This window comes from Phodopus roborovskii, unplaced genomic scaffold (assembly GCF_943737965.1).
Source record: "Phodopus roborovskii unplaced genomic scaffold, PHOROB, whole genome shotgun sequence".
NCBI classification, from domain to species: domain Eukaryota; kingdom Metazoa; phylum Chordata; class Mammalia; order Rodentia; family Cricetidae; genus Phodopus; species Phodopus roborovskii.
The window spans coordinates 69,277-96,772 of NW_026126480.1; the positions used below are offsets into that span (position 1 = coordinate 69,277).

Consider the following 27,496-nt stretch of genomic DNA (forward strand, 5'->3'; position numbering starts at 1 on the left):
ATATGGAAAATTATCTTATGCCATTGTTAATAAGAGTGTAAGTTTCAGCAATACCAGCTGGCCAAGGATTCATAGCCAACAAAATTTCCAAGAATCACACTTGGCTCTACCGGATTCTAAGCCTATACTCTCAACTCTGTGATAAATATCATTATAACAAATCAAATCAAAGGTCACAACCAATATTAACAAAGTCATCAGAGCAAAATGGACAAAAACAGATTTAACTTGATTAAGAGACTCCTAAGTAGGAACAGTTGATTGCACTGGGGGAGTGGGAACTAAGGTCACCAAATAGACTCCAGCAGAAATTTATAAGGAATTTGTAATCCTCAAACTAGAAATATTCTAACAATACCAATAAATTTAGGAAGACAAAACTCAGTCTGTTTTCTCAGTTCATGGCCATTCATGACATGTAATGCAAACCTGATAATGTGTGCCTTTTTATTTCCTTCCAATACAATATGACTGTACTGTATTATATTAATCTCCACAATTCTCACACAAACTAAATGTGAAGAAGTTTGTGATCTAAATACTGTTCCACCTCCTTTCTAGTTTATCTTCGTGTCTCTTTTTATCAACAATTCAGTCCTCCCTATAGAAACTCAGTCTTGTATATACAGCTGCATTGTCCACATATGTTCATAAATTTAGCTAAGTATACCAAATGCAGCCTCTGTAGTATCCAAATCTGTTGCTCTGTGCTTTTCCAACCCAATGAGGACAATAGGCTTCAGGTACCCAGGCTGCAGCCCCCAGAACCCTCATTCTCACTAAAACCTTCTTACCTTCTCATCTCAAGCCATCTGAAAGTCTTTTCTTTTATGTTCAAATTACAGACAGGACCCTTTCTGTGACCTCATCTCTAGAGATGCTCTATCTACCATCCAGCCACTACCACCTGATTGAGTTCCACAGATTCTTCCTTGCTCCTCCATAATCTGCTTTTGTAATCTTTGTCTTGTTCATATGTAAGGCAAAGTGTAACCCTTCTTTGTTGAGAACCTTTCCAGGAAAACGTTCTCATACAATGTTAAAGTCACAGTCTTTTTAAGTCTAAACAGGCCTAATCCCATTGCAGGACCTCACACATTGGCCTCTGCTTCTCTCAGTTCCCAGCAGGTACACAGCTTCCTTAGTATTCATCAAGACACTAAAGAAAATTATGTCACTGAAATGTGATATTTGCTTTAACCCTTACCTGCAATGTACTTTTCCTAAATGTTTTTCTGACTCAATCCCTTATTTATTTATATGTTATTTGAATATTACCTTTTAAACCTTTTAAATTTGCACTATTATCACATTTGTATTGTCTTTTTTCCCACCTTTGGGTTCAATACCCTGTAACATAAAGACTTTCACCTATTTATCTTATTATCCCACAACTCCTCCTTCTGTTACATTGGTGTAGGTTCCATGAGGCATGAACTTACTCTATCCAAAATGGAGCCCTCAGGTTATAGCAAAATGTTTGATCCAAAGTTACCACTCAATAACTATTTATTGGCCAAATGAGTGATACTGATATATGTGATGTGTTCTCTACTTCTCTATATTCAAGTTACCCACTATTAGTTTATAGTATTTTCATAGCATAAAGGATAATCTTTTTGCAAATATTTATAATAAGATGAGTGTAACACATTTATTTTTCATAAATTTCAGAGCTATAATATCTTTAATGTTGGAGGTAGGGTAGTAATTATGCAGGTTATGCCCAGAAAGGAGGCCAGAGATGGCTGTCAGGAGTCTTGATCTGTTATTCCTAACCATATTCCCTTGAAATAGCATCTCTCATTGAATCTGAAGCTCAGTTGGTGTCCACGAAATCTTAATGCATCATCCCTCTTCATTCCTGAGGTTTTAGCCATGAGAGATGCCATGTCTAGATTTTTATGAGCACTGAGGATTAAATGCAAGTCCTTATTTTTGTAAAGAAAGGGGAATTTACTGACCAAGCCACTACCCTAACTGTAATAGCTTATTTATTCTAAAGGTAATTTCTAGGCATCTGACATCATAATATGGGTATTACTCTTCTGTTGGGGTGATGAAAACCATGACCAAAATCTACTTGGAGGGAAAGCATCTATGTTTCCAGGCCATAACCCATCATTGAAAGTAATCAAGGCAACAACTCAAGAAAGTAATCTGGAATGAACAACCATGGAGTAATTCAGCTTCCTGGCTTGCCCATTGACCCTTTTACTGGTTTATACTTAGCTAGTTTTCTCATACTGATCTTGGTCACCTGCCTAAAGATGGTGCCATTCATAGTGTAATTAACCAGACCACAACAATCATTAATCAGAAAATCCTTCAAAACACAGGTCACAGGGCACCCTGATCTAGGTAAGCCCTAAGTTAAGACTCCCTAGGATGACCCCACTCTATATAATGTTGGCACTTAAGTCAAATTGAGACATTACACACATACACATGTATTTATGCATTTCCTTGTAATAGTCACAACACATTTTATAAATATCTATTGCTTCTATTTACTGAATCACTTTCCCCACAACCCCCTGGGGGGCTCTTCATTTTTTGAATTGCAAAGCAATTCCATGAATTTTGAAACACTGGAAAGTTTGAGGTGTATCTGGTTGGTCACTCTTACTTTCATGGACTTTTGTCAGTATAACTTTTATAGGAATGGGTAACATGGCAACAAAGGTTGATGAGAAAGTATATTTTAGAATCATCAGAAATAAACAATGTTCTTTACCATTGTAGAAGTGACTGACTAGTTTTAATTCATCAAATCCATGTAGGATATATATTTGTGAAGTAGATGAAATAAAATGTTCATAGCTTAGTATTTTTTAATAAGGGTTGTTGATATAATCATCAATGTACATACAAATAGAAGACACAACTATTGTATAAAATACCATCAAAATATATGATATAAATAGTAAATATATTTTCAATAAAACTGGATTTTTTCTGTGCAATATAAAAACCTTGAATATGTCTCTGATTATATGGTACTGAGATCATTATATGTTCTTTGACATCCTTTGTTCTTGTTTGTCTCTCATTCTGTAGGTTGTTTCTTTTATTATTTTTTTCTGAAATATGGTCTTGGGGAGAGCACTTCTCTTTTCATAGGTTTGTATTTGCTCTTCAGATATTTTCATGAATTCTAGATTTTATATACTGGTTGCTCTATGTTTACATTTCAAACTAAAACTCTCTTCTAAGTCTTACATATCAGTTTTCTACTTGACACCTGTACCCACCAAACATCAAAGGCATCTCAAATTTAAAATGTTCTGAAGAAAATAATCAAATATCCGTCTGTCTCATCTCTATTAACTATATCAAAACAACTTAGTTTCTTAAACAGCTTTCAGGAGGAGATCCACCTTATTCTATCTGTACTCACATCTAATCCATCAACATACCCATAGTATTCTATTTGGAAGCTTTATCTAACTGTGTCCACTTCTTTCTATTTTTACTGTTATCAGTCATGACTGGGCAAATGATTTTCTACCTAGATTAGTTTAAGTCTTCTAATCAGATTCAATAGATTTGTTGTCCAGAATAGCCCGCTGCCTAAAATATTCCTAAGGTTGAATTTTGCCAATCAATTGCTTACATTTTTTAATGGCATTTAGTGGCAATTCATATTAAACACTAGGAGAGCCAACATAGTCTGGATCTTCATTAGCTTTACAAGCTAATGCCAGGTTTCCATATTTCCCCTTCTTTAGGTTCTAGCTATCTTTCCACAAGAACTTCTTCTTTTCATTTTGCTTGTTAACGTTCTCTGCATTCATTAAGTGTTCACAGATGCCATTGTTTGGTGTATTGATTTGTAATTGTATTAGGAGCACATATACCCTTTTTAATCCTAAAATTCAGTTATAAAGAGAGGCGTAGCATAAATACATACATTTGAGGGATTAGTTTGTGATGAGTACTTTAAAAAAGGCAATAACAAATATTAACATACATTATTGCACAATCTTTTCACATATCTCCCTTATAGTAGTTAAATTTTCTTGAAAGAGTTGAATAGTTAACATCACATATAATATGGAGGTTGTTGTACTGAAATATGTTTACCATATCTCATTATATATGACTTTGCTGAAAGAGCTCTATAATATTGGATTCAATGCTCACCTTCATATTGTTGATAGGTGACTTCTAACCTTACGTTCATTGTTTAAACATAATTCTTTATTGATTTTTTTTGGGGAATTTCACATCATACACCCCAATCCTGCTAACTTTCTAGTCTCTCTGTATCTACTCCTTACCATTGCAGCATGCCACCACAAATTAAGAAAAAACAAAAGAGCAACTCACTCATCTGACTCTCCAACACTTCTTCATTCATCCCAGTGGCACTGGGGGGGTTGTGGTGTGTCATGCAGTATACACTTTTGTCCAGTTACCTCAGCCCAATAATATTCATTACAATGAGTCATTGGTCTGGTTCAAGGATTCTGGCATACCATCATCAGTAGATATTCACCAAAATGCCTCTTGGATATCCTGCTGTTGCCTTCAGTCACAGAGATCCTTTGGATATTGTGCAGAGCCAGTCCCTTCATGCATTCCAGCAGGTCATAGATGGTAGATGAGATGTTCGGGGAGGGTAACCCAATTCTGAACTGATTAGCCCAGCCTATTGGGACCATCCTCTCAGATGAGGGGCAGAACCAGCTCTTCTAGGCCTTTGTCATCAGGGCCAACTCTCCCATGTCCATGTGAGGAATGGAGCCATTTTTCCTGAGTTCATAGGTCACCTCACCTTTGGAAAGCAAGGCCAGCTCTCCTGCTCCAGTGTCCATCTAGGGACAGGGCCCTAAATCTCAGGGCCAGTGAGGGGTAAGCTAGCTCAGTATTGCTCTAATATTTCAACATGCATGGTTCCTATTATCCTCTATGGTATTATCTGCCATAGATACCATCATATACACATACTAGCTACAGAAGGAACATGGGCATAACATACCCTCCACAATAGCTCAGGACAGAATATGACCATGGTGGCAGCAAAAGCCACCAAGATTACTATGACCCTGGATGCAATAATGCCTTCGGACACCAACATGGTCTCAAGTGGCTGTCCAGATCTCAGGCATCAGCTCAGCACCCCATGGCAACAAGAGCCATGGATATCAATCCATACTTGGCTTGGACAACACTGTGGCCCCATTTGGTTGCACAGGCCACCCAAATCTGAATGGCCCAGTGGATGCATGGCTCTCAGATATCAACATAACTGCAGGATGTGGCTTACACCCTGGGAATCAGTGTGGCTTTTGATGGTACCGTGGGCTATGTATACCAACACAGAACCTGGATGTGCAGGACCACTGACCCAGACATGTTCCTCAGTGGCAGCCTGAGCTTGGATATCACCAGGGCCTAGGAGGCAGTGCAAGTCACTCATATTGGCATGTCCCCCATGGCAGCTTGGCCCTCAGACCAACATAATAGGTGTTAGCCAAGATCCCAGGCATTGGCATTGTCTTTGATGATATCAGGATCCACAAACATCACCACTGACCCTGGCTGCAGTAGAACAACACACCCAGACATGGCCTTCAGCAGCAGCCCTGGTCTGGTTAATACCATGGCTCTGAGTGACTATGAAGGCCACTCAGATTTGCATGGTTTTGGTTGCAGCATAGCCCTTGGTAATGAACTTGGCCAAACTCTCTAACCTAGGCACTGGGCACCCTTGTGGCCTTTGGTGGCACCATGGGCTATGGACATTAACACAGACCCCAACTGTGCCAGGACCATGAAACCTCATATTTTTGCATAAAAGCAAGCCATGTATTATCACTGGGTTTACTTAGTCATTCTCCATTTCATGACCATAAGAATCAATACAGATTATGTATTTTTGAACTTAGGATACTGAATAGACATCCTGAGAGTGTTTGGGAAATTTAAGAATGAGAAAATTAAATAACATTTTTGTTGCCTTTACTTTTGTCTATAATATCAAATTAGAAATCATGACATATGATACACACACACACACACACTTTGTATATCTAAACAACTCATTATTCGTAGCATGTAGCTGTTGGTGAAAATTTAATTTTAGTGTTTGATACTATTTTAAGGATTCTTTCTCTGTAGCTATGGAAACAGTCAAAGGAAACAATGTAATAAGGGTAGGCATGGTTAGAAATGTAATTCAAATTATATTCATTATGTGTCTGAACTAGAATTTTTAGAAATTTGATAAAGTTTAAGACCACCAATATTCTAAAGGAGGCAAAATAATTGCATAATTCCTAAAAATATGTTACATCTATTGAAAAGATAGTGCTTTGGTGTTAATCAATTTCAAACAATTTAAGATTCTGGTTGGCAATGATGGTACCATCCCAAGTAAATCAATTATATAATCCTATTAAACCAAACAACTATTAATTTGGCAGTTTTTTTCACATTAATGCAGAATTTGCTGTTGGGAATTGGAGTGGAATTTTCTTCATCCTAGAAGTTTAAACTGAAATAAATCACTATGTTGATAGCTACACAAAGTTTTTCTTCTTGGAAGGATAGTTGGACCACATCACTGTAGAATTTTTATTTCTAGGGATTGATTACTACGAATTTAACTGAAAGACTTCAAAATAGCTTTGAAATGTCCCTGGAGTTCCATGTAGAATGCCAGAGAATTATGTGGCTTCACCACCTAACCATATTGTTTGAGCTTCAGTAACAAATGAGATACCACTGGGAATTCATAGAGCCCCACTCAATTTATTGACCATAAAGCAAGCCTAGCACATATAATCAAAATTCATTAAATTGGAAAATTCTTATTCTGTGACAGGTGGCACTTTATTAATCATTTTAAATATAAGAACTTATAAATTGTCTTCCCTAAACTTGTATGACTGTTACTCTTGCTTGCATACAGCACTTTGCTTTATAATGTTCAAACATCCTCATTTGTCCTTGATATATGTTACATATTAAATATCCACAATGCCTATATATCCCAGGCTCCTTATTCAAAGTTTTTTTTATAATTTATCATGGCAAGAATTAACATGATTTTCGTGTATTGCTTTGTTGGCTATGGGAATCTTGGTTATGGAATTCAGGGTGTTTTGTAGAACATTCAAGTACTCTACTACTGAGCTGCATCCAAACCCTGTAAAGAAGATTGCTTTTATAATTGAATAACTAATAAATGTTCAGTAGTGAAAATTTGTAAAGAAATTAATGTCTGATTCAATTTAAAATAAAAATGAAAACTAGAAACAATCCCACCACTCAGAGATAGCTCACTAATCTTCAAAAGTATTTAGGGATCAATGTTTTAAGGATATTTAGGTCACAGAGTAGTTTAAATATTATAATGCTGCTTTTTTTCCCCAGGTATGTCATCTACTGTATATACCACTTGGTTTTGTGTACTCCAGATAATCAAAAGGAAAATAGTAATGTAAAGAAATTGTTTGACTCTATGACAAAGCAAACACAAAAATCCCCACACTTTTCACTATGGGTTTTTTGAACTATAGTTTCAAATTCTTCTGTGTTTTCATTAAATTGTCCCAACTAGTGTGTATTTGTTGTTAACACTCATGTTCTTCATTGTCCTCTCTCTCTCTCTCTCTCTCTCTCTCTCTCTCTCTCTCTCTCTCTCTCTCTGTCTCTCTCTCTCAGGTTTGAAGATCATGATCATATGGATGCATTTAACTAGACACTTTCTGGGGACCTTGTTATTTCTTCAAGTATATATCTATGCTGCCTAATTCCTCAATGTGCTGCTTAACACAGGACATCATTTGATTTCATCAATTGGAAATCTGAGTTTCTTCCACCATGATATCTTTATTAGCTTGAATTCATTTCCTAAAATGGTCCTTTTGTTAATCTTGTCAGTCCTACTTTTGAAAGAAGATGTCCGAGGGAGTGCACAGTCCAGTGAGAGGAGGGTGGTGGCTCACATGCCAGGTGATATCATTATTGGAGCTCTCTTCTCTGTTCACCACCAACCAACTGTGGACAAAGTTCATGAGAGGAAATGTGGGGCAGTCCGTGAGCAGTATGGCATTCAGAGAGTGGAGGCCATGCTGCATACCTTGGAAAGGATCAATTCAGACCCCAATCTCTTGCCTAACATCACACTTGGCTGTGAGATAAGAGATTCCTGCTGGCATTCAGCTGTTGCCCTAGAACAAAGCATTGAGTTTATAAGGGATTCACTCATCTCTTCAGAAGAGGAAGAAGGCTTAGTACGCTGTGTGGATGGCTCTTCTTCCTTCCGCTCCAAAAAACCCATAGTGGGAGTCATTGGGCCTGGCTCCAGTTCTGTGGCCATACAAGTCCAGAATTTGCTTCAACTTTTCAACATACCTCAGATTGCCTACTCTGCAACCAGCATGGACCTGAGTGACAAGACTCTATTCAAATATTTCATGAGGGTTGTACCTTCAGATGCCCAGCAGGCAAGGGCTATGGTGGACATAGTGAAGAGATATAATTGGACCTATGTCTCAGCTGTGCACACAGAAGGTAAGTGATTCCCTCAACACACATTAAATATGCCTCCATACTTTGGGACACTTCTCAGTTAAATTATCCGCTTTTACATGCCTAAAATGTCCCTCACCAGTGTAGGAATTTTGAGATACCTCTACTTCACCAGTATGATAAAAGGACCATATATTTATACTAACATAATCATGTATATGTCTGCCACTTGTCAAATAGCAAGATACACAGTTTTCAATATAGTTTGTACTGTTTCAAAATCTGTTGTGATGATGTTAATTTCTAAGATTTTTTTTTCAGTTTTCTGCCTCTTCAGTGAGCATCTTACATTTTAACCTTCTGTCATTGCTCTTCCTACTGTTTTTTATAGCTGAAGTGAGGTAGACATGAAGATACACAGTAAAAAAATATAGTTTAGAATGCTGTTATGAAGCAATGCCAAACAGTGTAGACTTAAAATTAATTTTATATAGAATTCATAGTCAAATCCATTATAATAATAAGAATATAAACGAATTACTTTTATACTTGTGTATAATCTATTTGGGAAGAGTAATTTTCAATAAAATCCATAATATTTTGAAATTTATTCTTTGTTGTAATGAAAACATAGTGATAAAAGGGACCCTCTGAACCACACTTTAAATGTTAACAGAAATATTTTTTGTTGCTACTGTGTCATGAAATGTTTTGCATGCGAAACTTTCCAGTCCTTTGTCTAAAGCTGTTGCAATATTTTCTGTTTACCTATAGGACATATGTGATCTAAATATTATTTTAATAGTTTTCCTAGGATAACAAAATGAACATATTAAACATAAAAGAATAATGGAGAAGGTGGCAAATTACTTCTTAAAAATCATGGAAACCGAAGACAGAAAACAAAAATCTTTGATGACACATCAATGGAACTTAAACAAAATTGCAAGATGTGGTGATAAATTATTGGGGAATTGATTTGGGGGAGTTTACATCAAATTTTGGGACAGTTTAATTAATATATAACAGACTTCTTGTATAAGCCCGCATTCATAATATTAAGAATATTACAATTGTAAAATAGGCTTCCATATGAATTGGCATTACTCTATCTCTGCAAGTTTTAATTTGTAAATTGATAGTGTATTTGGAAACACATTCATGTGTAACAATTCTGAGTAATGTAATGTTTAGAATAGGACTTCTATAATTTTTCCTTTTCTGTGAGAAATGTATGTTTGTTACGAGTAAAGTTTTTTCCCGCCGTAGGTCCCACTGCCATGTCTGCACCAAATAATACACAGAGACACTGTATTACATATAATTTTGTTGGCCAGTTACTAGTTTCTTGTTAGCTAGCTCTGTCTTAATTATTAACCCATTTCTATTTATCTAAGTATTTCCATGTGGTCTCATTTTACTGAAGAGAGGGACCTCTGTTCTCCAGTCTCTACATCTTGACTCCTCCTTACTACCTCCTTGAATCCTCCTTGTCTCTTAGTTCCACCTATCTTGCTTTCCTATTGTTCAACAGTGCTTTTTTCATTAATCAGTTTGAGAAACATATTTACAGAATGACATCTTCCATCATATGTTCCCTTAGGAGCATATGATAAGCATCAAACTCAGTGTTTTGCCAATTGCAAATGTAAGCTAAGCAATATTCTATCAAGGCACACCACAATTTTTCCTTCTAATGCTGAGATTTTTCAGGTAAAACAAATCCTTTTACTTGATTCTCATAAACACAGTCTGTCTATATATTTTATTCCATTTTAAGATTCAAAATCTTTAATGTATTTAGATAATTAATTTACAAACACCTAATAGTGATTTTAGAGAACTATAATACATAGCTACTAAATTTGAGTTCTATGTACCATCGTAATTTAAGAGGATTCCATGGTCTAATGCTTCAGGGCTACATTCATAGAACATATTATTTGTTAAAAGCAATATATGCAAGTCCCTTTGACTTTTCTTTGTGTCAAAATTGTCTATGTATTTTCATGCCCAGATAGTCATGTAACTATAACTCAAAATGACAAAAAATATGAATAATGTCTCTCAAGTACATCAATAAATGGTCACACTAGTTTTTATGTTATGTGGGAAGCATGGTGAGGAATTTAATGTTCTAATTTTAACAGTGAAAATACTAATACTTGCTTAAGACAAAACACCAAACTGAGAAGTGATGGGTTTCAGTCAAGGACATGATAAAATAGAAGACAGAGACTCACTTCAAAATTTCAGAAATGAAGGGTTTGCAAACCATGGAGGAGAGGAAAATTTAAGATATTCTCCCAGAGAAATACATCACTACATTTGTATTTTAAAGCTTCAATTATTGTTTTAGTTTAAATTGGCACCAATATACAATAAGCAATTTAATAAAGTACAACACACTATTATATACACCTATTAAAATGAATGCCATGCTGTGTTGCTAATAAGTAAGCATAATCAGCCATAAGATCATTTTAAGTAAAAAATCAAGGTATGGCTCTTCATATTTGGGATTTGATATAAACCACTTGTGTGTATTTTCATAGAACTGCTAAACATACATAGCAAAATTTTAAGAAATTTCTTTATTCTGAGAGGAAATTTAAGTCAATAGGGAATATGATAGGATGAGAAGATTTATTTTTCTTGGAAGAAAATAAATACCCAAATTGCCTAATGTAGCATGTTAACTAGAATAAAGTATTTTGTTTGAGAGAAAAATGAAAAATAGGAATTGCAAAATATAGTATAGTACAAACAGGATTTCAGAGATGCAGTTTTGAATATTCCCATATTAAAGAATTCCTCCTTATAGATTTTTCTGTTGATTTCAGAAATTTGCTTACAAACCAGGATCTGGATGGTGGGCATGTGATGCCTTATAGCTTGTTTGTGGAATAGTGGAGTGTAATAGAAGTTTACAAAGTAGAACTAGAATCTAACCAGAAAATATTTGACAGAAACAGGTTCGTGCATACTGGATTATGTGGAAAATCTCCAATGGGATGTCTGTTGTTCTGTTACATGGCCCTTCAGAAAGCCTTTGTGAGATAATTTGTAAATGAAAATGCCTGTCCATGTTCTAGTCTATTTATCTTTTTACTTGTATACCTATCTATCCACTGTCATCCATCTCTCTATAATAGTAGTTCACAACCTTCCTAATGTTGTGACCCTTTAATACAATTCCTCATATTGCAGTGACCCTCAAAACATAAAATTACCTTCATTGCTACCTCATAACTGTAGTTTTGCAACTGCTATGAATCATAATGTAATTAACTGTGTTCTCCAATGATCTTACATGAGATCCCTGACCCACAGGTTGAGAATTTATGATCTAAAACCTTGTCTGTATTCACTTCTATCTAAATTTTTCACTAGACTGGAATGATTCCCTGCAGTTCCAGATCAATCTGTTTCTAGACCTCTCCATTTAGTGTGATATTCATGTAGCAGTCCTCTTTTGTTCAGTTGACTGCCCCTTTTCTCAAAAAGCATAAGAATTTTCAGATACTTTTATGTGATCTATCAATTTTGAAAAGAAAAACTACTTTTCTAAAGCACATTATCTTCAAAATACCCAATTACTTTGCATGCTTAAACCTGACAGCACTGTATCCTTCAGAAACTTCCACAAGATGTTCCTTCTAGAATATACGTGTCATCTGTTCTGTTAGAGGAAACACAGGAGACCTGGGATTTAACTTTAATATTAAATGGATGCACTTGTATACTCTTTGATTTATATTCTCTGTATACTACAGGAATGAATATTAACAGTGATGTGTGAGACAGAAAAAAAACCTAGAATTTATAGACTTTGGGATTCATAATATACAGCAAGTGAACAGAGGGTAATAAAGGCAGTGTTCTTGAAGGGCAAGGCAAACTGTCCTGTAGTACTACAGAGGAAAAGATGTGGTAACTCAGAAGAGAAATGCCATTCCTATTAAATGAGTCAGTCCAGATAGGACCTTATTTGCTCTGGGAGAATTTAAGAGATCTTTGAACTTAGTACTTCCCCAAAATTCAGCACATGTGTATATGTGACACAAGGTAGGTGGTATTCACCTTTTTAGGGCTCTGACAGATTGATTTCATTGGTAACCCTAATTAATGACTCCCTTAAATTCTTATCATTCAGATAATAAGGAGGATTTGCAAGAGTGACCTGATAACTTTTTTCTTTAAGAAACTTTAAAGTGGGAACTACTCTCATCAACTTGAACCCAGTGCCTGGAATTGAACTTGGAACATCGTTCATTCTAGGCAAACCCTCCATCACTGAGGTCAATCCCAAGGGTCAATTATTTTTTTTTTTATTTTAAGATAGGATCTCACTAAATCACAAAAGCCTAGCTTAGACTTTCAATCCTGCCTCAGCCTTCACAGTAGCTTATGCCATGTGAGCTTAAATGACTGGCCTATGTTCAGTCTTTCTTCTTAGCTTTCTTTGGCAACCACTGCCACTCTATGAAGCAGTTATGTCCTCAGGCTTTTCAGAGAAAGCGGCCGTGAATTTTTGACACCAGCCATTTGAGATCAGTGTACATACCTCCTGATACAGTTATTTCCAGTCACATGAATTACTTCAGTTGAAGTTCTCAATATTGTCCAATAGACCACAAACATAGTTGCAAGTAATAATAAAAGTTTTCAGAATGGAATTTAATAAAGCATATATGACTAACTAACTTTTGATTCTATTCTCACTGGAAATAATTAGATCACCACCACCACCACTTTCAAACTTCAGTTTCCAAAACAAATAAAGTTATCACCTACTGAGCCATCTCACCATCACCCTCTAACAAATGAAAGTAATAAAATGAATTAGTGTTACTGACCTGTTTCAGGCAAATTACTTTGATTCTGTTCTTGTGAGTTGGACAAATAATAATTTTCATGAAATGTAACCTGCATTGCATAAAAAATGCAATATACTTATAAATAGTCCATTATTGATTTCTTTATGATGATGTAGATAAATTTCAATAAAAAATAATTTTTGAGCTGGGTTTTCTATATTCTATGTGTTATTTACAAAGATTTTGCACTTTAATAATTTTCCAGGCTTTAACTGGGGTTCAAAATTGTCCCTCCAGTAGCCATTAGAATGTCTAGTATGCAAAAGGCACTCACTAGTTTGCTGAATAGATGGATTCCTTTATTGTAGCACCAAATTCATTATGTATGAATATATGGCATGTGGATAAATAGTTGGCACTTGTAATTTTCACAGTTTTGCTTTTTTATAACTACACGGTGCCAAAGTACCTCCCTTGATTAATTGTGAAATGCTGTTTACACCTCACTCCTTTTTTGTTTTCACTTGTTCTTATTCCTGTTTAATGATATAAAGACGCTAACTCATCCTAAAAATGTCAGTAATGCTCTTGGGAATAAAGTATCAAGAAGTTTTCCTGGTAGCATAGGATCATTAAATTATTGATGTCAAGGGAGATTACACACTGCAATGCAGCACCTGTACTTATGATAATTAGGTAAACAAATAACAAGAAATAAGATTTAGGTTAAAGATCTTCACTATCTAAGTTATAGGCAATATGTTTAGTTCAAAATTTAAAAATGTTTAGTATAAGGGTAATTGTACATATTAATGGATTTAAATGTGACATTCATCTAACCCTGAAATGTGAACCAAGAAGCCCCAACCACTCCTTTTATTTTACCTCTGATTATCTTGCCAATAATTACTACCCATTTTCAGGTTAGTTACTTATAATTTACATGTATATGTAGAAGGGAAAGAATGGTATTGTCCGTATTTGTCTAGTTTGTTTCACTTGACTTAATGACCTCTAGATCCATTCATTTTGCAACAAATGGCTCAAAAGTGTTCTTAGCCATCAGTACACTAATGGGCTCCAAGGTAGAGTCTATATCTTGGCTATAATGAATATCACTCTATTATTAAAATGTAGCACTGGCATGGAGGTATAAGTGACTACACTTTTCCTATCTAAACTTCTCACTGATTGTTATATCACAAGAATATAGTCTGAAAAAATTTTTAAAAATGTCATCATGAAGCCTGATGAGTGCACTTCGAAGCATTTCCATTTTATGACCTAGGGAGTGAAATGTGTTGAAACTTCAGACAAACATAAATATCATAATACTAATTGTTGAAAATTGCATACTGCTGTTGGTTTAATAGATTATAGGAATAGGAAAATGTATTATATAAACATTTATTTCATCATTTTCTTTAGTCAGTAGATGCTGATAGAATTATTATTGTTTATCTTGGAAGTGGGGTCAGAATTCATTTATTTTGCCTGGGCAATGTCTTATCTGTATATATATTATTTTAGACTATTTAATTTTTGGCTTGAATTCTGAGTTACACATACTAGATTTTTTTCAGAGATGCCTTCCCATTTGTTTCATTGGCACTCCAATGCTGTGTACCACTGAATATTCTAGAAAGCTATTCTCAAATTCCTCAGCCCTAGATGACTAAGTTCAAAAGGGATGCATTGCAGAATTCTGCCAAAACTCAAAAAATAATTTCTCAAGTTATGTGCAAATGTCAATACTGCCACAGCACAAAACATACACGTACTTCTTGAATATTGATGATCACCTGCTTGATTGTTGAGTAATTAGCATGAACAGAATTGATGTTTGAGAATTGTGTGCATTTATTTTCCCCAGACAAATCTTATTTTAGATCTCATAGAGGCAGTATGATTTAGAGTTTAAATACTTTGATAGTTTAGTATTTCCTACTACTAAAAGCACTCTAGAGACCCATATCCTCAATCAAAACACCTTATTAACTTCTAGGTTATTAATATTTCACCATGAGTTACTTTTGAGATTAAGGAATCTGGAGACAAGGTAAGCATGGTGTGCAGTGTTATGATCCAGTTTGTTACCGTAAGCATACAAAACAGAATACAAAAATTAGTTCTTCACAGTGAATAATATGTCAATTAATTAAAGAACAAATCTAAGAAAAACAAAGTTTGAGATCCCCAGTACTACGCAGATTAGTTGGTTGGTCCTCGGATCACTCCTACCCTTCTGTCTCTACTGTATCCTTCTCCTATTCATAAAATTATTCCTTCACTTCTTCCCCTTGTCACTCTTTTCCTATGCCCACCTTTTCCCTTTCCCTCTTTTATGCTCTCCTCTTCTCATTCTTTTTCTCACTTAGTCTCCTTTTTTTCTCAAATATTTTTAAATTTATTTTTCTTATTTTACATATTGATCCCAGATCCCTCTCTGTCCCTCCCTCTGTCCCACCCTTCCATACCTCCCCAACCATCCTCCCATTCCATCTCTCCCCTACTCCACATGTAGGGTGATGCCTTCCTGAAGGAGTCATCTAAATCTGTCAAGTCATTTGGAGTAAGGACTAGGCCCTCCCTCCTGCCACTAGGTTAAGGGAGTATCCTTACATGTGGAACATGCTCCCATAGTCCCTTTGTACACCAGGGATACATCCTGGTTCAACTGTCAGAGGTACCTTAGACTACCCAGACCTTCTAACTGAGACTCAAATATTTTTGCAACTAAAATATTTCAAAAAATATTTAGGCTAATCAGTACATTTGATTGGTGATAATACTTTTTCCATCACCTCATGGGAAAGATAAACTATTAATATTTTAGAGGTAATAATATAAAATAAAAAAGAAATTGAGCCTGTGGTAAAGAAAGACAAACTATGATAACTGAAGCTCCAATTTTCATTTTAAATGCTGTTTTCATTAGTCATAAGGAGAGGAAAGACTCAGAAAGCTATTCTATGTGTACCTTCTAAAACTTACTTTTGGTGACTTCTTCAGTTGCCAGTGAATGAGCTGAATCAACTGTTAAGTATAAGTTTATAAAAAATGCAGCAAAGATTGACCTGTTTGAAGAAGTGATCAGTATAGTTACAAGGCTTGAAATTATGACTGCAGAGAAGCACTTTAGTGGAGGGAGGAGAGGAACTACTAGAACTGCCTTTAGGCATGTGGTCTATTTGGCACATTCATGTACTTACCTGGGGTATTGCAAGAAACTTACTACTGAAACAGTGGGGTCACAATTGTACATACATATTTCATCATCAATAGAACCATTCTATGGTGTTGAGCTGTTCACTTTTAGGAAATGATGTCAGTCCTTCCTAGTTTCTTGCACATAAGATACTGCACAGTTCCTGGAGAGATAAAGAGAATAAAAGAGTTTAGGAGATTTGGATCAATCCAGCACCACTAGTACTTAGGAACTGATACAAGTTGAGTGTCACAAGCTTAAGACCAGTCTTGGCTATGGAGTATGATGCTATTTCCAAATAAAACAAATAAACACTAACAGAAATAAGCTGACTGTGATTGCATATATCTATAATCCTAGTATTCGGAAAGCTGAGTCAGGGTTCAAAGTTCAAGGCTTATATATGCTACATAACCAGGGCCATGTCTTAAAAATTGAAACAAAGAAACAACTAAACTAAAAGAAAAGCCAGCTTAAACTTTATCTTGAGGAAGAAATGGAAATGAACTAATGGCTTGTTATACTGATTTTAATATTAGAATTTAGATCACATCATTTACATTCTATTATGGATTAACACATTATCAAGCCGTATACAGTTGAAAACTCTGTTAAACCATTTACTTTATAATTCTGCTGATATAAGGCAATGTTGTACAGATTAGGGAATAGATGGAAAGGACAACTTCTCTGTAGCTGGCTAAGTGCCAAGTCAGGTTTGCAGAACCAGAGCCAACTGGTTGAAGCAAGTCTAAAAACGTTTCTTTGTATTGGTGGAGGCATGGCAGCTTTGTTGAAAGGTGGACTGCAAGCCTTCCTATTATTTTTGCTTGCCTGGGAAACAAAGGGCAGTATTGCCTTCCATGGTGAGAATATTTCTGATTATTTTAATGTATAAATATTTCATGTGACTTATTATTCAACTTGGAAAGCAATGCTTCCATTTTCCTATGCAAAGAAAAAATTAAGAATGTTTGTAGTGACAAGTTTACCTCACAAGAGACCTTTCTTTTTGAATGGTACTGTAGAGAGACTGATTTCTCACCTTCACTGTTGACTCTCCATTCTGTCCTTCAGATACCAGCTACAAAAGGAAACAATACAGAACACACTTTCTTAAGAGCAGGAAGCCAAATTATTACAGCTTTATGTATGAAAGGAAATTCTTTGGAATTCATCCTCAGTCATATTAGTAATGAAATCTCATTTGGCACCTACAATTTGATCAGAGTTGTTGAATTAAGGAAACTTGTTGCCTTGGTGTCATTTTAATATATGAAGCCCAGTCCAAAGATACTAGTACAAATAAGACTGGAGAAGATATGAAACATCATTTCAAGAAGAAAGAAGTTTTATAGAGTGTATAATGCACAATGGATCTGTGAACTTAAATTCACAACATTTGTTGTGAGGCCTTGTCTATATTACAGGCTTCTTTATCCCTTTGGGTTATTTTCCTTCAATTGGCAGCAAAAACATGCAAAGTTTGACTGCAATTCATGATCAATGGTCAAGGTAAAATAAATGCTTTGAACAAATCACATGCTTCAATTTCCTCACTGTAAGTTTACATGTCCCATATAACATTTTTAAAATCTAAATGTAAATCATTCAACATGAAGCCAAGTGGTTCTTAAGTAGTCAATATGTTCCTTCTAAATTGATAGTCAAGAAGTCAACATACCTTATCTTGGTCTTATTGGGGGGAAAAACAGACCATAAACAGAATTTCATATTGGTTTTTGCCTACATACAATTCACTACTGAATAGAAGAAAGAATTCATTGGGGAAGTGACCATGATTTTAGTGAGTTTTAGAATCTTAATAACTTTCCATTTGCATTAAGATATACAGTTATATAATAGTATGTACAGTGTTTTGTGATTCGACACAATTGTGAGTATGCTGTATCCCAACTTCATCAATTACTGAGGTATTTAGAGGTATGGGAGTGGCAAAACAAGCAGCCAGGAAAAGTTGAAAGCTGTAGTGTTAACACGCCTATCCCTGCTTTCTGTATATTGGATATAGTATAGGAATGTAGTTCATTCAAGAGAGAGTGTCAATATATTTCTTAAGCTGTCCTTTTAGTTTTTCAACTAGAATGAACATCTTTGCAATGCAAAAAAGCAAGCAATCGATAGATACATAATTTCTAATGAATTTCAAATCACATAACCTCATGGACCTTAGCTAATTGGTAACTTGATGCTTTATTAGCAGAAGCTAGATGTGAGCACAAAACCCAAATGAAACAATATGTATCCTCACAAAATAGAAAGGTAAGTCACACTAATAGATCTATCCCTATTATAACCCAAATGATAGCAATAACATTGATGGATATCTAAAAGGACTCACATATTTTAAGAAATAATAAAAAAACCCTGCAATCTATGGGATGCTACCAAAAGTCTATGAGTAGTGTTTATAGATATTTGTTATAAATGAAACCGTTTTATTCTAATTAACTCACAAATAAAAACCTTACACAACTAGTTTAAGAAGATGCTACATTGTTTCATAAGAGTCCTGATAACTTTAAAAGTTCACAGGGATGCACAGAGTTTGGGACTGGGGCAAAGTCTGATTAGTATTTGCATTTATATATGAATATATATGTACACAAATAGTGTTTGCATGTAGTATATGAGTGTGTGTTCCTGCATGTGTGTGCCTGTGAGGTGTGTGTGTGTGTGTGTGTGTATGTGTGTGCTTGTGTGATAAATATTCATACATATCTTGGTATTCATACAGAGTTCAAAGGACAGTGTAGTCTATCAGGATGATGTTCATGCCAGAGGATCTGGCCCATGAACTTTCAGGGATTCTCTGTATCTGCTTCGCATTTGCCACAAGGGAATGGCAATAACAGATATGCACTTCAGTTCCCAACATTATGTGTCTTCTGAGATGGGGACTCAGGTCCTTGCCTTGTTACCTTGCCTACTGAGGTATCTCCCCATTCCTAGTAGTTATCCCCAGTGTTATCATTATTGGAAATATTCACCATAGTTATAACAAAAAGTAGATAGATATTTATGCATTAGTTTTCTCAATGTCTTAAAAAGAAATTAATTGTATGCTTGGAAATTTCTTTTAAAAGTTTCAGTCATAATTCGATATATATCTGTCTTGTGTTGTATTAAACAATTTAGAGCCTTTGGGTTAGAATAATAATCTTCTACCCAGATAATACTACAGAACCTCTTTTAGGAAATATGTCTCTAAAATTACTACATTAAAACAGTTTGTTCTTTAAAGAAACTGTAAAATATGAAATTAACATTAATCTCTAATTCAATATTATGAATTTGAAAAATAATCTGCAAATTAAACTGTTTATATGTTTTTTCCTGAATTTATTTTAGAGGAAAGGGGTTTAACAAGATATTGTAAAAATAAGTACTCTGGCTTCATTATTTGTATTCAAACCTAATTTGTTTGTTTTTTGTTACCATATTAAAGCAGTCCCTTCCCTTGCATGAGTATCACTCACCCTAAGTTTTTCTCAGAAGAAATAAAACTCATATGAAATGACCAGTTTATATAACAAATTATACTTCAACTGTAGGCTTTATTTTAAAAATACACTAATGCTCTATCCAGAATGATTACTCATATGCCTTTGTATTTTTATAAACATGTTAAGAATAACCAAACCACAAGATGGAAAACAAGAGAATATTTGGGAACCTAATGGTACTTCAGTTTTTGAAGTCATTAAAATAAATGAAAAATTATAGCAGTATTTGGTAACTTACAATACTTTTTCTAAATATTTATTATTTTAATGAAATGCAATATATCTCTTTTAGGAGATATAGTATATTACAGTACACCAAATAGCACTCACGATTCATGTAACACTAATTTATTCATTATTTATGAATATTGGAGATATATTATATACTTAAATACCTTTTATAGTCACTGAAATAATGATAGTAAAGACCTTGCCAAAACGTTACTTTCTCGGATGTGGGTCAAATATATTCAGGTGAAAGGAATAGAGCTTCATAGAAACAGGAGCTCACAAAGAGATACTTGTTGGCCAAACAGAGTATATTAAATTAAGGGAAACCTTTATTATGTATTTGAGCTAATATGTATAATGTCTGTTTGTTTGAAATAAACCAAAAAATAAAAAAATCCAATGGCAGTTTTCACAAAATAGAAGAATACATTATACTGTTTGGGGCACTATAGGGATATTATTTTTCATATTGCTGTGACAAAATATTTGAAAAAAAGTTGAAGAAAGAAGAGTTCATTTTGTTTACAATTTGAGGGGATATAGTTATTATAGCAGAGAAGGCATGGTCAAAGAGCAGGAGATATGTGGTTGCACTGCATCATCATTAAGGGTTATAAGAGATGAATATATTTTTGTATAAAATGTGAAGTATCTGTAACACTTTTTAAAATTCAATATATTTTCAAATTTCCTAGGAGGTGACTAATTTATAATAAATATATTATGTTTTTGAAGGAAGTTGTGTTGAACACTCTAGATGAGTTAGTGATTTTGTAAACAGTATATATATATATATATATATATATATATATATATATATATTAATGTATACTTCTGTTCTAGAATGAAAATGGCAGTTATCTATAAATTTGGATAACACATAGTAAATAAAATACAAGGTTTATAAAACCAAGCAATTAAATCACTTGGATTGTTTATCCAAATTAAGATAAAATTAAATTATCTATGAATTTCAAGGGTAATTATAAGCTTCCAGAGAAATTTGCACACTTTTTATCTCTTTCAACAACACTGCATTTTTTATGGCATATGTTATATTATATTGTATTATATAGTATATTATAATATTTTGTTTGTGAAATTATTTACAGTCTCAAATAGTTCTACCTCTTCCTCTTTCCTGAACTTATCACCCTCATTACTTCTCCTAGTTAAACTTTCTCCTTTTTTTTAATAGAGTCTGTTGCTATTTCTCATGTTTTCATTTATTTATTTATCTATCTTATTTTACATATCGATCCCAGTTCCCTCTCTATACCTCTCTCCCTCTCTTCCATCCTCCCATGACCCCCAACCACCCTCCCCCACCACTACACATGTAGGGAGGGACATGCCTCCCTGGAGAGTCATCGAAATCTGTCAAGTCATTTGGAGTAGGGACTAGATCCTCCCTCCTGTCTCTAGGTTAATTAAATATCCCTCCATGGGGAACATGATCCCAAAGTCCTTTTGTGCATCAGGAATACATCCTGGTTCCACTGTAAGAGGTCCCTTAGATTACCCAGGTGTTCTAACAGAGACCCATGTTCAGGAGGTCTGTGTCAGTCCAATGCTGGAATCCTAGCTATGAGTCTGGTGGCCCATTAGCTCCTCCTTGTTCAGCTCAGCTGTCTCTGTGGGGTTCTGTAGCCTGGTCTTGTCCTTCCTCTCTGCATCTGGATTCCATTTACCCACCATCATAGATCCCTCATCTAGTAGCTGATAGAAATAGAAGCAGACACCCATAGCTAAACACTGAGCCAAACTATCTCCTTTTTAAAATGTCATTTGAATAATCAGTAAAGTTGAATGAAGATAGTACTGAGATCATTTTACTCATATCATTTTTGTTATATCAGAGAACTGTTATTTGAGTTTGTTCAGCAGAAAATTTTTAGTCTCAACTCCAAACATGTCACATGACTTTGCTTTTTCTTTCATGCTTTTAATTGATGGAAATTTACTGTACTCAGAACATTTGGAGTGATTAAAGATAGTACAATTCTTATGAAAACACACACACACACTGTGTGTGTGTGGGGGGGGGCTTTACATATGAAAGATAAAAATGATGTGAGTAGAGATTTTCAAAGGACACACAATGTCTAATCTTAGGCAACTGAGGTAATTTTTCCAGAAAGAGTAGAATCTCATGCTGAGGTGATTCAACTTGAAAATAGAAATATTATTGTGGTGATATTTTGTTTTTAATCTAACAAATAATGCTTGCCTGAAGATCAGAGTTCAGAGCTAGCCCCACTTCTTAGTCATAGAGGCCAGGCAGTGGTGGCACACATCTTTAATTCCAGCACTTGGAAGACAGATGCAGACACATCTATGTTAGTTCGAGGCCACCTTGGGCTACATTAAATTGATAGAGTCTTAAAGATAAACAGAGCCAAGAGGGGACGGCTCACATCTTTAATGCTAATACTTGTGAGTCACATGTTTTAATCCCAACTAAGGTGGTGGAGATAGAAAGGGATATGCCTGGACAGAGAGGAATACAAGGTAGAGCAATCAGTCTGAGGATGCAGTTAGAGGAGGCAGTCTGAGGACAGGATCGCCCCTTTGGTCTGAGCATCAGTAGAAGTAAGAATTGTAGAGGCTGCTCTGATCATTCAGCTTTCATCCCCTGATAGCTGACTCTAAGTTTTTATTTTTAAGACCAAAGAGAATCTGTGCTACACATTATTCCTGGACCTATAAAAATATCAAGTAATTTTTCAGGTCAATAAATACAGCATTAATCTTGGACTTCCTCTGACAACCATATTTCATTTCTCACTTTGTTAGATCTTTCTGAAATATCCTCCTTTGCAGGATGACAGGAGGCTGTACCCGTACACTCTGTACTGATGTGTTCTGATCAATTGAATAATCTATTAGTGCACTTGGTGAATCTGAAGTTGTTTATTAATTATTTAAGGATTAAATTAATACTCATTATGTGCCAAGATAAGATATTGTACTAAACTATAAAATGTGCATTCTGTGAAAATTAGGTACAAACCAAAATCCCATTAATGATGACTCTACAACTGTAAAAACAGTGAAATATTGATTGGCAAATTTTGATCAGGCAAAAGATAAATTCTGTTTCATATACTATTCATATTATATAAATAATTGTCAGGGATTGATACTATGATAGGTATAAAAATAGTCTTCCATATTGATTCTAAATCTGGTAATGTTGACAAATATTAACTGCCACATTTTTATTATTGTTTTTAATAATAACAAAAGAGTGCTTACTATATTCCAGACACAGTAATTCTTCTATCTAGTTCTTACAACTATACTGAGTTAAATAAAATACTGTTTACCATTTAACAGATGGTAAGTGGGCATACAAAGAAATAATAAAAGAACATATTTGTCAAAATGTTCCCTGAAGATGTCTACCACATGTGTTTAGCTTTTTCTTCCCTTGCTTGAGAAAATACTTTCCCAGGATGGATGTGTGCTGACATTTTGATATTGCCATAAAGTTCTCTAGCATTCTGTGAGGACAAAATAGACAGAATAAGATGTTAAAAATTATTTAGGTATTTTAAATTCCATTCTACAGATACATGCATTAATATTATAGTAGTATTTTAGAAGGAAGAAAATCAAATATCCATTTTTTTTAATCTAGGATTGTTATCTAGGACACTTTACCCACAAATTTATCTCTCCAGACACACAACGAGTGAACTTTTGGTAAGACTTAAAAATATTCAAAAGACCATTGAAATATTTGCTTGAAAGATGTATGTGACTTGCTATTTGCTTACAGCAGAATCTTAAAGACAAAGTTCTAGCTATTACAAGGAGTTTATTTTCACCATAGTTACTATGAATTAATAAGGCTAACATACTTTCATGTCCTTAATTTTAGTTGGCTTTTTAGTCAATTCAAATAATCTTCAAAAGTACCATATTTGAAGATTTGTTCAAAGTGTTTTAATAACCATTCTAAGAAAATAATTTGTAGCTTTTCTTCTTTCACTAGCTTCTTGGCGATTTGTCTTTTGCTAAAGTCTAATTGGTTCAGTTAATTGCCTTTTTAAAAACATCTTACAGTTACATTATGTGTTTGACACTACCAAACAGTTTGATCATGTGATGTATATGCAATATAGTATAAGAAATAAAATTACATTTTAGAAGAGGAGTTGTTGAAAATAAATAGATAATTGTTCCATGACAGTTATAATTATTGAGAAGGGGAGGGGGGCATCTTAATGATATCTATTAGAGTCTTTCCTGAATTTGAAAATACCTGGAGGTCAAGCAAATGCTTACTGAATTAAATGTGTTTAAAATTAAAATTAGTAATATTCATGTATCCTTATTGAGCACAAATATATACATGCACACATATATTCTTTTAGACTGTGGCCTAAACCACTTCCCACTATTTTCTTACTTGGTTTGCAATTGGGAAATTCTAAACACTTTTTCATTAACTACTCAAATATGGCCAGCAAAATTATTCTTGGCCTTCATTGTTTCATCAGCTTGGTTAGACCTGAAACATAGCTATAATTGCCTCAAGTGTGTATGAGTAGCAGGTGTGGCATGAAATAGAGTTGCTGGACATGAGTAATGAGCAAGCACTGAAAGTGAAGGAAGAGGCAGGAGATAAGAAGTAGAAAGGATGTGGCCCCACCTCTTGAAGAGACAAAACAGTCTTCCCTTTTGCTCTTCCCATCATCATTTCTTCATTCTTTACTACAAGAGCTCCACCTTGTCACATGCTGACATATACTCTTGCTACTGTTCAATGAGCTGTGTCACATTGTGAAAATTTGAAGTTACAAAATTAACTTCCTGGATAAACTTCCAATCACTTTTTAGATTTCCCATTTTCTTTATTTTGTTCAACAAATATCTGGCAACAGATTATTAGTCTCCCATAGCCCCTTTCCTTGCTCCCATCAGGGTCTCAGCATACTCACCATACTTTCACTGAGTGACTTACATGGCTTTAAACTTTCATAGATGGGATCTCATTATATTTTCACATTGAATTGCAGTACATAGATACAATAGTAATTTTATAAGGTCAGAATATGATGAAGAAATTAAAAAAATAGATGTTAATTGATTTCAATCTCATTCCAAGACACCATGCCATAAGAAAGTTTCAAAAGGAAATGCTATGAATATAAACTAACTGAAGCCAAACTTGATCCTCAGATTTCAGTCCTTGTGGTGATATATTACTTATGGTTTGTTAAAGCTTGCCTGAGGAGTCAGAAAGCAAAGTCAGCAACAAGTCATAGAAGCTAGGCATATACCTTTAATCCCAGCAGTGAGAAGGTAAGAGGTGGTACATACATTTAATACTAGGATTTAGGATTAAGAGGTAGATGGATTTCTATTAGTTCAAGGGCACCCAGGGATACATGAGATTGAATCATTCCAAAAAGACTAACAGATAATATACCTTTAATCCCAGTACTTGAGGGGTACAAAAGAATGAAGCAGGGTCTTCATTATTCTATATGGGACATTTATTCTCCAGCCACAATAAAGATAGTAGCATTCATTCTCCAGCCACACTGAAGATTCTCTAGGCACACAGAAGAGGGGCAGCAGGATAAGGCCATTCAACCTGAAGTAGTGGTAAGAGCTAGTGGCCTGCTACTTTGCTCTTCTGTTCTTCAGTTTGTAGTCTGAACCCAAATACCAATCTCTGGGTCTTTTGTTTTCCGTGTAAAAACTCCTGGATGTTAATGATGTCATGGTTCGTATGAGATATTCTTTTTTTCTAGAATCATTCAAAATTTATTTACTCAATAGCATTCACATTTTAAGGAATATTTTTTTCAAGGAAACAAAAAAATACATGAATTTCCATAGCTAAGAGACAAACCAACTATTAGTATTTTCATGGATTTGTTCTTCGGGCTTTTGAAAAACAATTTCTCTAATAAGACATCTTGCCTGCAATTTTCCTTTTCCCACTCTTCATACACCCCCTCCCTGTATACAGAACTCTGTTTTCTCCCAGATTCACGCCTCCTAAATTTCCCTTCAAAAAAGAGTAGGCCTCCCAGAAATGACAACTGAACATGGCATATCAAGTTAAGGATGGGCAAGGCAACCCAGTAGAATGGAATGGATTCCAAAAGCAAACAAAGAAGACAGAGATAGCCCTAACTTCCACTGTTAAGAGTCCCACAAGAATACTAAGTTATACAACTATAACATATATGAAGAGGACCTAGCTTAGACCCATACTTGCTCATTGATTTTTTTCTTTAGATATTGTGAGTACAGCTGACTCGGTGGGCCATGTTATTGTGCTGTCCTTGATCTCCTCTGATTCTGACAATTCTCCCTCCCCCTATTCTGTGGGGTTCCCATGCTCTATCTAATGTTTGGCTGTGCATTTGTCTCTGCATTTGTTCCTATCAGTTGCTGTATGAAGCCTCGCTGATTATGCTTAGGCTTGACTCAAGTCTCTGAGAATAGAAGAAATTATTATTATTATTATTATTATTATTTACTTTTTGGCCAGTGGTGTTTGGTTCTATTCTAGGTCTCTGGATTACCAGCTTATAGTACCTAGCCATACAGGCATTGTAAGGTGTAGTCTTTCTCTAGTGATATGAACTTAAAGTTGGGTTAATCTTTGGTTGGCCATTCCCACCAGTTCACAAGTTTTACACCAATATATCTTTCAGGTAGGAAAAATTATACATTGAAGATTTTGTGGCAAGGTTTATGACACAGTCCCACTACTGGAAGCCTTGACTGGTTTCCAGAAAATGCTTGGTTCTGTCTCCATTTTTCCCAATACTAGGAAGCTTCATTAGAGTCAACCTATATGTTTCTAAGTAGTTTCTATTATACTATATTTCCACATCACCACTGAAATATTCCCCATTACAGTCATCTCTCCAGTACCTCTCTTCTTCCACCACTCCCTGCCCCCAACTTTATCCCTCCTGTTTCCATCCCCACCTGTCCCCAGTCTACCCACAAAATCTATTCTATTTCACCTTCCCCTAGAAATCCATGTTTCTCCCCTTGAGCTCTCCTTCTTACTTAGCATCTCTGGGTCTGTGGATTTCAGCACAACTTTCCTTTACTTAATAACAAATATCAATTTAAAAATGAATATATACCATGCTTGTTTTCCTAGGGCTGGGTTACATCATTCAGTATGAGTTTTTCTAGTTCCATACATTTGCCTGCAAATTTCATGATGTCAATGTTTTTGACAG

At 34.9% G+C, this 27,496-nt stretch overlaps 1 protein-coding gene across 2 annotated transcripts in view; it reads left to right on the forward strand.

Moving 5' to 3' along the window:
* The first annotated feature begins 7,761 nt into the window (after window positions 1-7,761).
* The window catches only part of Grm5 (glutamate metabotropic receptor 5), a 433,207-nt gene continuing 413,472 nt past the window's right edge, over window positions 7,762-27,496 (forward strand). For both annotated transcript variants that reach the window (XM_051192180.1, XM_051192181.1), the window contains exon 1: window positions 7,762-8,526. In XM_051192180.1, the coding sequence (XP_051048137.1) occupies window positions 7,869-8,526 (658 nt within the window). In that variant the 5' untranslated portion in view covers window positions 7,762-7,868. The remainder of the gene's footprint in view (window positions 8,527-27,496) is intronic.